The sequence below is a fragment of the Oryzias latipes genome, chromosome 6 (genome assembly GCF_002234675.1).
Source record: "Oryzias latipes chromosome 6, ASM223467v1".
Lineage (NCBI taxonomy): Eukaryota > Metazoa > Chordata > Actinopteri > Beloniformes > Adrianichthyidae > Oryzias > Oryzias latipes.
The window spans coordinates 10,214,062-10,226,140 of NC_019864.2; the positions used below are offsets into that span (position 1 = coordinate 10,214,062).

Consider the following 12,079-nt stretch of genomic DNA (forward strand, 5'->3'; position numbering starts at 1 on the left):
TTATGTTGCAGTTGTTGTTGTGTAAAGGCATAAAAAAGGCTGTTTCATCCTTAGTATCTTTCCATGCACAGTTCAGCTAAGCTGTTAGGGGGTTTTAATGGGGCAGAAATGGATTTATTGACTGAAGTTAGTCTGACTTCACAGTGATATGTTTGAAAGTGCTCATTCTGAGATAAACATTGGTTGTCCCAGAGACATTTCACAAGAAAAAATGTTGACACACAGTTTAATATTTTGTAGCAGCTTTTGCACTTTAATTTTTCGAACGTCAGTTTTTATTCCTGTGGTTATACATTACTTTTAAGCCTTAGTCTGCAGGCACAAAAGGAGTAAACCTGTACACAGGAAGCCTGCAGTAAACATCAAGGTCATAGACCATTCAGTGAGACCATAGAGCCAAAATGTTCATGCACATTTCATCTGCAGTCATGTTGTGGGTGAAAGGACTTAATGTGGACTTAAGCCTTGTTTCCACTGAGTGGTGTGTGGTCCGGTCTAATCCGGTTTAGAATGGTTCAGGCAATTCAGGCCAGTGTTGCCATTCAAAGTTGGACCAACACAGCACATGCAAGGTGAAGCTAAGAACAACAACAATGGAGGCCATCCAATATGAAGTGAAGTGATATTTATGCCAACATGTTGCAAACAAAACTTACTAAGAAGCAAATGAAAATATTAAAAAATTGCTTTCAGAAACTTTTTTTTTGCTTTAGAAAATGTTTTTTTTGCTTTCAAGTGTCAGTAGAGAATGCTTTATTTTCCGTAATTTCTTTTAGTTTAGCATAAGGCTCCGTTCAGACACAATAAAACAAGATCTCCATAGAAAACTGCCCCTAACGGAGCTCACAGGTGGAAGCCGGGGAGGAGGGTGGGGCCACAAACCCAGCGCTCGCGGAAACGGATGAAGAGGGCGTAGAACGCACACCTGGTTCTTAAGTAGGACGCGGAACAGGTGAGTTAATTGGGCTGAACCGCCTACAGGGAGGAGTAAACAGGTAAACGCACTGCTGAGCTGCCTGCCTGAGATTCTCCCAGGGTCGTTCATTTTTGCGTTTGACACAAGTGTTTTCACATGCGTTGTCTCAACTTTCTCCCTATGTTTCATTCTGCGTTCATAAGTTTCAGTTTAGCGTGACACTTTGTCATGAAAGTGTGTGTGTGTGTATGTGTGTTAGCCTGGTTGCGGTGCCTGCAGCACAGACTCTCAGGTTTTTAGAGGAATTCTCAGAAATGTGTGAATGGATCAAAATACCACTTTAGCTTTTCTTTTTGTCAAAACTGGACATTTTCATACATTTAAAAGCTCAAAAAATTGACATTGTATGGTATGGAATTTTTGTAATTTAGGAAATTAGACAACCAGAGTTTAGTTTGTGTGGACATCCTATGGGCATCTTTTATGTGCACTCTGCCTGCAGCATTTGCGTGTGGTCAGTAAGAGTGCTTCTTACTAATGGTGTAAGGACATCGGACGACAGCATGTCCCGTACTTCATGAGTGCAACTTTATTAGCCTTAATACTTTATCATACACTTACCACACACACACCAATCATATGTCCCATTTTCATCACATCCCTTTAGGTGACCAATCGAGCCTCAAGGGAACTGTATTAAGACTGGAAAAGTCAGTTGATCTGAACAAAAGTCTGCTTAATTTAGCCAGGGTTGAGTCCTGAACCTTGCGTTTGGTCTGTATTCAGACTATTGTCAAGCAAAATTTCCTGTTCTGGACCAAATCTTGTAAAAAAAATAAAATAAAAAAAAGTAACCCACACACACACGACTAAAGATCACTTCAGGCAGTGGCCAGGAATTACAAGGTCATTCAAACTTTATATTTTACTCACGAATTTTTGTCATGATCCGAAAACGAGACAGACTCAGATGCTGAAACCCGGACACAGGTAAGTGGTAAGGTGAGTAATAAGGATTTATTTCGATCCGATGTGATTAGGAGTTTTGGCGTGGCTGGAGGTTCTGGCGAACATACGACAGTGGCGAGGCTGGAGGTTCTGTTGTAGTTTGGAGTTCGTGGCGTGGCTGGAGTTCTTGGCGAGTGACGTGGCTGGAGTTCTTGGCGAGTGGCGTGGCTGCGGATCTTGAGGAGGTAGTTTTCCTCAGGAGATTCAGGAAAGTAGCTGCTGCTCGTGAAAGCGTCGGACTCAGGTGACTCTCGTGGCATGAAGTCCTGAGGCAAAAACAAACAAAGTTAATGAGGGAGCAAGACAAGGGGGGCAGACGTGAGTCTAGGGATAGATTAAGCACCATCAGGGGTAACGAACTGGCAATGAATGCTGGAGCTGGGTCTCCTTAAGTAGAGCAGAGTCTTGATGAGGTGAGAAGTCACAGCAGGGAGGAGTCAGGAGCAGAGCAGTGCAGGGAGGAGGAGAGCTGACAGAGGCACCATGACAATTTTGAATGTATCAGCATCAGGTACAACACATTTTACTTTGGTATGGTGGAAGCATTCTGTAAGACGGTTTCTTGAAAAAAGTGTGAAAATGTTCATGTCTGCCAGTGAAAAAGTATAGAGTGTGCAGTGAGGGGTTTTACAGCCTTAAAACACCTAGAATCCTACTTGGCAGATTTCACCTTATTAGGGGTTATTTTTAAAACAGTACTTCTGGAATAAACAAGGGAGGGAATACTGTAGTTATCTGTTGCTACCATGCTTTGTGTATCTGGGCTTCAAGATGTCAGGTGAGGTGTGTGTTGGGGTAGAGGTGTAATGCTCAGACTTTGGTTCTAGTGGATTGTCAGATTCCACAAATGAGCACAAACTAACATGCATATATCTTTTCCCTTTTTTGGTAATTTTGGTAACATTTTCACATGCGTTTGATAAATGTGTGAAATTGATAGGGAGTATGTGAAAAAGTTCTCATTCCCCCCTCAAACAAGTGTGAAGAAAAACTCCCAAAAATCCACTGACAGTTCAAACCCACTTTTTCCAACTCATTCATCATTTTGACTTGTTTTCTTTATCCCATTTATTTTGCTGATCTTCTCTGAAGAGTTGTTTGTACACTTGAAAGAGAGTCTAATTGAACGTCATGGGCTGCAGTCAACAATGAATCAGAAAGTATTATGGAAATTCTAATTGTATTCCTACTTCAGCTGTCAGTACGAATCGTGAATAATTTGCCAGCTGGCTGGCTGTGCTGCGAGAGCGCTGAAAATTGAACGTTCCAGCTCCGAAAGTGAATTTGAGCTTTAATATTATTATCAAATTAGAAAATCCTCAGGTGGAGTGCCATCAGGAAAAAAATGAAGGGGAGACCTGAGCGTGGGGGAAGGATCAGCAGCAGCGGGCACCACAATTAAAGTCTTTATCTGCTCACCCTGGGTCAGAAAAGCAGTCAGACTTTTCCATGTGAGTCCTGTCTTTCACTTAAAGAAGTGAGACTGACGCCAGATTCTGCACCTTTGCAGCCGTCCTGAGGATGCTGCGTAATTAGCTTCAGATTCGTGGAACAGAAAACAAGAGGAGCTGGGCATTGATTGAAAGAGAATTAGGCAACCTGATGTGGTTTTAATTAAAAGTAAAAAGGTTTACCCTTGCAGACAGCAGCTGCTGATCTGTGAGGGCTGCTGTAATGACAGACTGAGAGAAAGAGAGAGCTGCATGCAAACCCACATGGGAGTTCCTGAAAGAAGAAAGGCCGTGTTGGTGTGTGGCTGCAGGAGCTGATGTAAACCTAAATATGAGAACTGTTTCTTAAAGTGGTCACAACTATTTAAGTGCTGGATCAGCAGAAAGATCAGTGTGTTTCCTTGAAGCCCTGAGGAGGGGAAAAAAAAGAGGGCGTCTCTGAAGAGGTCCCGCCCCGTCCCTGCCCCTCCACGCAGAGCAGAACCCCACAGCAGGTCCCAAAGCTGGAAACTCATTCAGCCCATTCTGAATGGAGAGTGTTTAACGTGAGAGAAGGGGGACTTAACTTCCAACGAGGCAATCATGAGAGTTCTCATCTGTGCCTTCCTGACCGTGCTGCTCTCCCTCCCAGGCCCCTGTCATGGAGGTAAGTGCCACTGCAAATCCCTCTGTCAGTGTCCTCTTCTCCTGCTTCCCTCTGTCAAAAGGGAAACAAATCTCTGTCCCTGACTGAAGCTGTCCAGCTGTATTAATCACATCTTCATTCATTCATTTTCTTATTGCTCCTTGTTCATTTGCTGTGATGGCCCCTTCCCTCTCTAGTATGAAACCCAACACCAGGGGCCAGAGTCTGAGAAAACATCTGTCGCTCTCTCCTCTCAAAGCTTCCTTGTTGTCTCTCAGCCTTGCTGAACCTCCACATCCATTTTACTCTTGAGAATGTTTGCGCTGAGGACTGGTCGCCCGAAAGGCAGGAGGCAGCGAAGCCAAAGAAGCTGCAGCTCTGAGCTGAGGAGCCTCAGCAGGAGCGATGAATTGCTCTTTGAGGACGAAGGCAGGACTCCTCATCTGGCTTGAGTGGAGGAATGAAACTGGGTTTTTTTTAGGAGCTCACTGCTTCACAGTGGAGGTCAATACAAAGAGTCCATAGAGTTGGAGTTGGAGTGTAACACGCACACCCTCTTCAGATTTGCCACATGGGTTTGTCTTGTTGTCTAATGAGTGGGGTGAAGTGTTTCTAAACAAAGATTTAAAAACTCAATTACTTTATATTCTCTCATCCATTTGGACCTGAAAAAAAAATAACCTGAATTTAGTATTTTTAACATGTTCTTGTGGCATTTTCCTTATGATGGAAGACATGTATAATATAATATTATAGTGACAGGAAGGGGTGGCGAGGTTGCTCAGCGCCAATTGTCCCGCCCACAACTCAAAGGTGAATTTCTAAATGTACTATTGCCGCTCTGTAGAATCTGTGTTCTAGAAAATGATACAGTTTTTTACATTTTGGCCAAAAACTATATAAAAGACCACTGGGAACGCTTTGAAAATGGATCAGAAGATGATTGGAGTGGGACTTTAGATGAAGCAGTCAACAATGCAAGATTGTCTCAATTGGAAGCAAATTTACGAAGAAATCTTTTCATCATTTTACCAGGAAACTGATACTGAACTCTGTTATGGTATCTTCAAACATGGACAAGCAGGGAGGGCCTTCTTCTTCTTCTTCTTTTTCTACTGATTAGCACATGTCCACCATCTACAGTTGGAAGAGCACCACAGTTGCAAATCTAACAAATCCTGCTTCAGGCTTTTTCTTTTCCAGCTCTATTCCAGTATATGAAAGACTTGGTGTCACAGAATACAAACTGCACATGGGGAATTAAAGGGGCCTCCATCCATATGTTACTACCAAATCCAAGTGCCTGATTGGTCAATCTTCGTCCTTAAATTAAGTTTCTATTCGTGTTGAGTGATCGTGGGATTTGTAGGTAGAGCCCAAAAACGGTTGTAGAAACTTGCGTAGCGACGTGTTAACGCAAGAGTTTTAAATGTGGAAGCCAGATTCGTGTGTTTAGGTGTGCTTACTTACTAACACAGACTTGTCATTGAAAGTGGTCGCTTGAATGCATGTTGTCGATGGCGGTGTGAATGTAGCTTCACAGTTCATTTCAGGCATCAAGAGAGCTGTGTATTATGTTGGGTGAACTTGAGGAACTTCAATTAAAAAAAATTGAAAAATGTCTTGTTATTAAAGGTGTTTTTTTTTCTGGTTAGAACCTATTCTGGGCAATATTGCCCTCAATTGGCCAGTTGGTGGAACTGCATTAATTTATTTTTTTGTCTACCTTTTTATGGTTCACTCTTCAAGTGTGTCTTATGTGAAATGTATCTCTACACTTCACATGTTTGAGTCTACAGAACTATCTCAGTCTAGGTGTTGGATCCATTTCTTCTGCACTGTGATCTGTTCATCACAGGCATGAAAAGAGCAGCCTGCCTCTGTTCGCTCATTTACAGATAAGCCCCACTGGCTGCTGGGATGGTGACACATCAGCTGAAGACTCTGCAGAACTCCCAGCCAGCTTGCAGCTGTCAGAGCGCATTCGGCATTCAGTGGCAATTTGCAGAAGATCTTGAAGTTCGCCTGCATTAATGTCAGACCTGACTAGTTAGATGATGCAGCAGGACTCATTTTTCACAGATCTGAGACCAAATGTTCCTCTAATCAAAGGGAAAAGGAAAAGGATGAAAGAAGAAAAAGCCATGCAGAGGAACAGTTTCTGCTTATCTAATTATCTGTTGGCACATTTCTAGCTGCCTCAGTGTGAACAGTACTCACTCAGTGACCCTGGAGAGCTAAATGCTAATGCTGACCAGATGTACCAAGTCTCTGATTAGATTTTGGCCCCCGCTTTGCTCCACAAAATACCTACCACAAGCTGTTGAGAGAATCCTCCACAGATTACCCAGAGGGCTTTCACAGGGTTTTGCTCCTGTGATGAGTTTAAATGTCGCAGGTCCCAGTGTTTGGAAGCCTATTGACCAGATTGGCATCCAAAATTTCTTCTACATAGAGACAACTTTGTGTTTTTCAGAAACACGGCAAAGCCATCTGTCGTTGAATTTCCTGTGACATCTTTTCTGCTGCTGAAACAGACAGGCTGAATGTCTCTGCATTGAGCAGCCATGTGAGAGCAATTTTTCCAGTCGAAGGGATGCTCACTTTATCATGGCCATATCTGAAATTGGACATGACGTCTTCCTGTTCCTAGTCTCTGCAACACCCTGCAGCTCTGAGTCTCTTCGGCCGCCGTTAAAGTCGTTTTTATTGCCCCCCACTGTACCAAAGTTTGGAAAAAATATGACTGAGCAAATATTTCCAAATCGTAAACCAGCTGAATAATTGATGCATTGTCAAAGAGATGCTTAGTTTGTGGCTGGAGTGTTAAACCTTCCTCTTATTTGACTTCTTTTACCCTCTACGAAAAGAAAAAAAAAGCATTGTTAGATTTATGGCTCACTTTAAAGCCTTTGGGTTTTTGTTTAAAACAAAGACTCAACAATGGAGTAAATTAAAAAATGATCGAAAGCCCCACCCATTTACCACAGTGCATGACATTAATCATCCAAAACATCCATTTTTCATGATCTGTGAGTGTTCTATGGATATTTGGCCCCCCCACCCCATTTTTTATTTTTGTTTTGCTGTTACCCTCAAGCATCTCCCGTTGGGGTCAAAGTCTCCGTAACAAAAGAAAAAACAAATGCAAAGTCAGATTTAGCTTTGTGATATGTCGATCTAGAAGTCCTCCTTGAAAGCGGTAGAGTATCATGTAACTATAAGTGTGTGCGCAGATAATTAACAAGTGCATTATTTGAGATGGGAAATTGGGAAATGGATGAGATTGAGTCTTGTGCCACTCGCTCTGGCTCCCACAAACGTGTGACCCTGGACTCACCTTTTAGTCTAAACACAATATGGTGTTAGGACAGGGAAGAAGGCGAGGGTGCTGGGGCACGTCCAAGAAATGCAGACTGTTTATAGTTGGGATGCAGAACTGGTGGCTCCCTTTCTGCTCTCTCCATATGAAATCCCTCCATCCCGCTCCTCAGTTTTGTGAGCGTTTAAAAAGTTGTTAACTCTGTGTTCCCAGGTCTTTATTATCATAATTATGCTGGTTTTAGCTAAAATAAAATAAAAAACCCTGTGTTGATTTTTTTAGGACATAGTTTCTGCAGAGTGACAGTAGTTCATTAGAACTTTGCCTTTGAGTTGTTGGCGGTACTTCTGGTGAAGAGCAACCCTGTCCCCTCTTTCCATCACACATAACTGAGCTATCTGTTTAAACCCCTGAAACACCTAACATTACCAGTGCAACAAAAATGCATGGTGAGCATTATTAGAGCTATCCAGCTGTACAGTTTTGATCCAAATGTCAGCTCAGATGACGAAAACCAAGACGAACATGGATCTATAGTCCTCCACAATGAGGCGGAGCAGGGAACCTGTGGCAGGCCCAGCATATTTTCTACGTCACAAATATAATCTTTTCATTACGACATTTTTTCCCTGCTTTTAATTTAAAGCAATTTGAATAGAGAAATACTCAGAAATGCAATTTTGAGCTTAATATTCTTAATTTTTGTTCTCCGTCATCAGTATAAGGAGGGAGGTTAAAAGGGAGGTTAAAAACACCAACAGCACAATTTTCATCGTACTAAGTCTTTAATAGTCATAAAATAAAAGGTAAAAATGATCCGTGTTTCTTGAACAACCTTCAAGAAACTTGTAATATCTATGCGCCTGTCAGGCTATCAATATTGATTATGTCTCTCATCATTTAACGTTCTCGCTTTTAGCCGCCTGCTGTTTCTTCCTGCCACAGAGAAAACTTTCAGTGTCATGGTTTATTCACTATTTCGGGGGATTCTGGCCCCGAAGCAAACATTGCTGCAGGAATCCAAAGTTGGCTGCAGGAACATTGCGCCTAACCCCCACCCTGCAGAAGAATTTGTGGAGCCACTGCAAAAGAAAAAAAAACTCTACAGAGGGTTTGATTCCTGTAGCAGGGGTTCCGCACTGTCCCATTAAAGGTGTCTGCAGAAACCAGACCACCTCATGCTTATTCAGGTGAACTGATATAGTCGGGTACGCGTCTCAGCTCCAAGCTGCATTAAATGAGGGTTTTAACAGGAGATGTCTGCAGCCCGTTTCATTATTTACTTCACATAATTGCTGCTACAGCTGCTTGATCCTTATCAAGCGACTGTTGAAACCTTGAAATAATTTACACAGGGATAAATTTCAGCCTTCAATTTAGCAAAATTGCTCGATCTGAAAGCCTTCATTTAGAAGACAGATTGAACAGGAAAGTACCTGAACATGCTTGATTACAGCGACTTTGACAGGGCAAAGTCAAACATTATGCCTCTAGACTCTGAAGGATCTCTAAAAATCATTTGGACATGCACTTTTCGTGACTAACCTTGGGGAGAGGTTAGATTACCAAATGGGCATCATGGGGAGACAGACTCACTGCAGAGTCATAAAGTTAAAAGGAATTTGGGGAAAGAACATAAAATATTGACATCGAAGTCTCAAAATATTGATTATTTTTGCTTTTTTTGAGTATGCCACTCATCATTTGAGTTGTTTATTCTACTACACCGTGCGTTCAAGCGACCACTTTCAATGACAAGTCTATGTAAACAAAAGTAAATGCGTGTTTCGGGCTTCTGCGTTCAAAACTCTCGCGTTCAGCGCATCGCCACACAAGTTTTTAAGTTTGTTTTTGGGCTCTACGTACTATAACAGAGTGGTAGAAAGCGGTTCTGCTATGGTGACCAGTCTAAGTCTTTTGGGAGTTGAAGGGTTTCATTTTCACCAGCCAGTGTGTTTTCAATATTACATTCCATTCGCATCCAGCCTGTGTCCATTGACCAAACACCTCTGCGTATATAACTTCACCTCAATTGGTCTAAACCACTGCAAAAGGGTTGTTTTATTTAACACGAACTAACAACCAGATACCCCCCCCCCCCCCCCCCCCCCCGTCAAAATGCACCCATTTGATTATTCAAAATGGCTGCCAAGCAGCTTAAGAGACATTTGTCCAATCATGGCCTGAAAAGGAAGAAGGTCAGCAGAACAGAAATACATTTACAAGAAAGTAGACACAAGTGAACACAAATGTAACAGATGCCACTTTTTCACATGTACAAAACACATTGCCGTTGCATGCGTGTTGAACATAAAACCAGTTGAACCTTGACCAATCAGGGACTCAGATTTGGTAGTGATGTATGGATGGCGTCCCTTTTCATTCATGGAAATGCCAATCATTTCAAAATTGATACTGAAAGAGAAACTAATAATTGCAGTGTGTGGCGGGCTGGAATTATAGCACACCAAGTCTTTCATATATTGGAAAAGACCTGCAAAAGAAAACGTATGAAGTAAGATTTGCAAGATCGACCTCTAACAAGTAGCCTTTTTCAACAGCGGGTACATGCGGTAGTATTGGGTGGCGATAGTCCATTGTGAACACCACATCCCCAGTGTGAAGGTAGCATTAGACCCACACATACTGATTACTTACCTAAAGTGTGATGCAGAGATGGTAAATTCAGCATCAAGAATGGGTGCGACATCCCCCCCCCCCCCCCCAAAACCCCTAAGCTGGCTAATTGAGGCCTTGTTGTCAGACTGTCTGTGGGAATTCATCTCATTGCAGAGTAGTCACAACTTCCAGGAAGGCTGTCCCATCCATCAACATATGTGCGACAGAAACACTCGATAAAGTAGATGGAACACGCAAAGGAACTCTCAGGTTGTCCTTCATGGCTTTAGCAGATGCTTCAGATGGAGATTTTCCCCGTGAATCATGGGAAGTTATGACTTTCAAAAAGCAGAAGCACTCCGTTTCTCTTTTTGTGGTGCTAAAATCCCCAAAAAGCATGTGTCCCTCATCTCTTACAAACACACAAACAGACATACACACCCTTGGCAACGGGTTGAGGTTTGAGGATGCTGTCTGTTGAGAGCAATGCTCAGATTATGTTTAGTGAAGACTGGGAGGATGGCCCACACACGCAGGCCTTATTTACCTCTGAGTGTGTACACAAAGGAGTCTCTGTGGGTATGGGCCATGTCTGCATGTCGAAGGTCAAAGGTTACCCTAGGCTCATGTATATCAGTTAAGCTTCCAATGGGGCGATGGGGGCCTTCAGTGATGGATGGCCTACACCCAGATTTATGGACCGTAAATGGCAATTTGGTCTTAAGGATTGTTGTTATTACCCAGTAACTATGCAATTACAGGCGGAGCTAAGGACAGAGTCGTACCTACAGCAGCAGCAGCATAAAATTAGGGCTGCATGAGTAAACAAGCAGAAAATTCAACATTAACTCGATGGCCACAGCACAGTTTAATGCAACCAGAGGTACTCAAGTCTTCCTTTAATAGCCCAAGTAGAGAAGGAATAAGTGAAAAACAGCCAAGAGTACATTGCTTTTGAGGGCAAAGTCATAATTTTCTAAACAATCCATTGATGACTGTTAGTTGTGTCCAGCAGCAGTCCCACACTGAAAGGCCCAGAATGTTTTTGCAATTCTTCTTTCTGAGTGAAAATGTCACCCCTGCCACAAACTCAAAAAATCAACAAAATTTGCACCGTACACGGAGAAAAAAAGAATTTCTGAGTGTAGCGAACGACACCCCACATAAGAATTATGACATCATAACAGTTGAAATTTTCCACGAACGAAACCAATACACCATGGACGGGATATCCACAGATAGTTTTAAAATTAATATGGGATGGCCACAGGACCTATGATTTTGTGGCAAAGTGTGGAAATATCTTCACAAAATTTCACACACACTCCACCAGCTAAGTCTACAACCACAACCAAAGTTTCTATAACCTCAAGAAGAGGCAGCGATTTTGAATTAAAAAAAATGTAATTCCTTGAGCATCACTGGAAAGCTTAAAAGTTGTTTGAATGGCTTGAGCATAGCAAGCTCACAAAAATGTTGTTCCCTTTTGCTCACACATTTTTTTACCAGAATATTGTGAAACGGTAATAAATGAATCCCTAACTAAACAACAAAACAATAAGACACACAGTAAGAACATCTTAAGAATGTTGGCGTGGTTAATAAAAAAAAAAAAACTTCAGTTGCTATGGAAATCAAAACATTTACTTTTGTGGATTCTTCTAAAAATTACACAGACCTGTTTGTCACCCCAAGGCAAGCAAAAAATAAAGTGGTTGCTATGGAAATGAAACCAACAAAAAGCCAACATTTTGAAAAAGTTTATCATGAATTTGGGACATATAGGTTTGACTAGGGTAGGGTAGAGTGAAGGGCCTGAAGTTGCAGCTCAGCCAGTTAGGGCAGGTGAAAAGGAATGCGGTAGCGCCTGCCGACCATACAATACCACTCAATTAGAGTTTAGAGTTACAAATAGTTGTATTTGATATGTTATTTTATTTTGATTCACTTCAATTACTTGTTGAGACATGTTGTGTTATTTGTGGTGAAGTCCTGAGCTTCTCCATCACAGGCAGGCCGCCACTCCATCACGGTGTATCCACTGCAACAATAATAAGCAGAAGAAAGTGCTGCATGCATTCGAGCTGCAGTGAGGCCACAACCTGGAGCGCCGCATTTCTAATCCATTTCAGCCCTAA

At 42.2% G+C, this 12,079-nt stretch overlaps 1 protein-coding gene across 1 annotated transcript in view; it reads left to right on the forward strand.

The window, feature by feature from the left end:
- Positions 1–3,884: 3,884 nt before the first annotated feature.
- The window catches only part of cspg4 (chondroitin sulfate proteoglycan 4), an 87,812-nt gene continuing 79,617 nt past the window's right edge, over positions 3,885–12,079 (forward strand). The window contains exon 1 of the mRNA XM_011475870.3: positions 3,885–4,021. Within this exon, the coding sequence (XP_011474172.1) occupies positions 3,958–4,021 (64 nt within the window). The 5' untranslated portion in view covers positions 3,885–3,957. The remainder of the gene's footprint in view (positions 4,022–12,079) is intronic.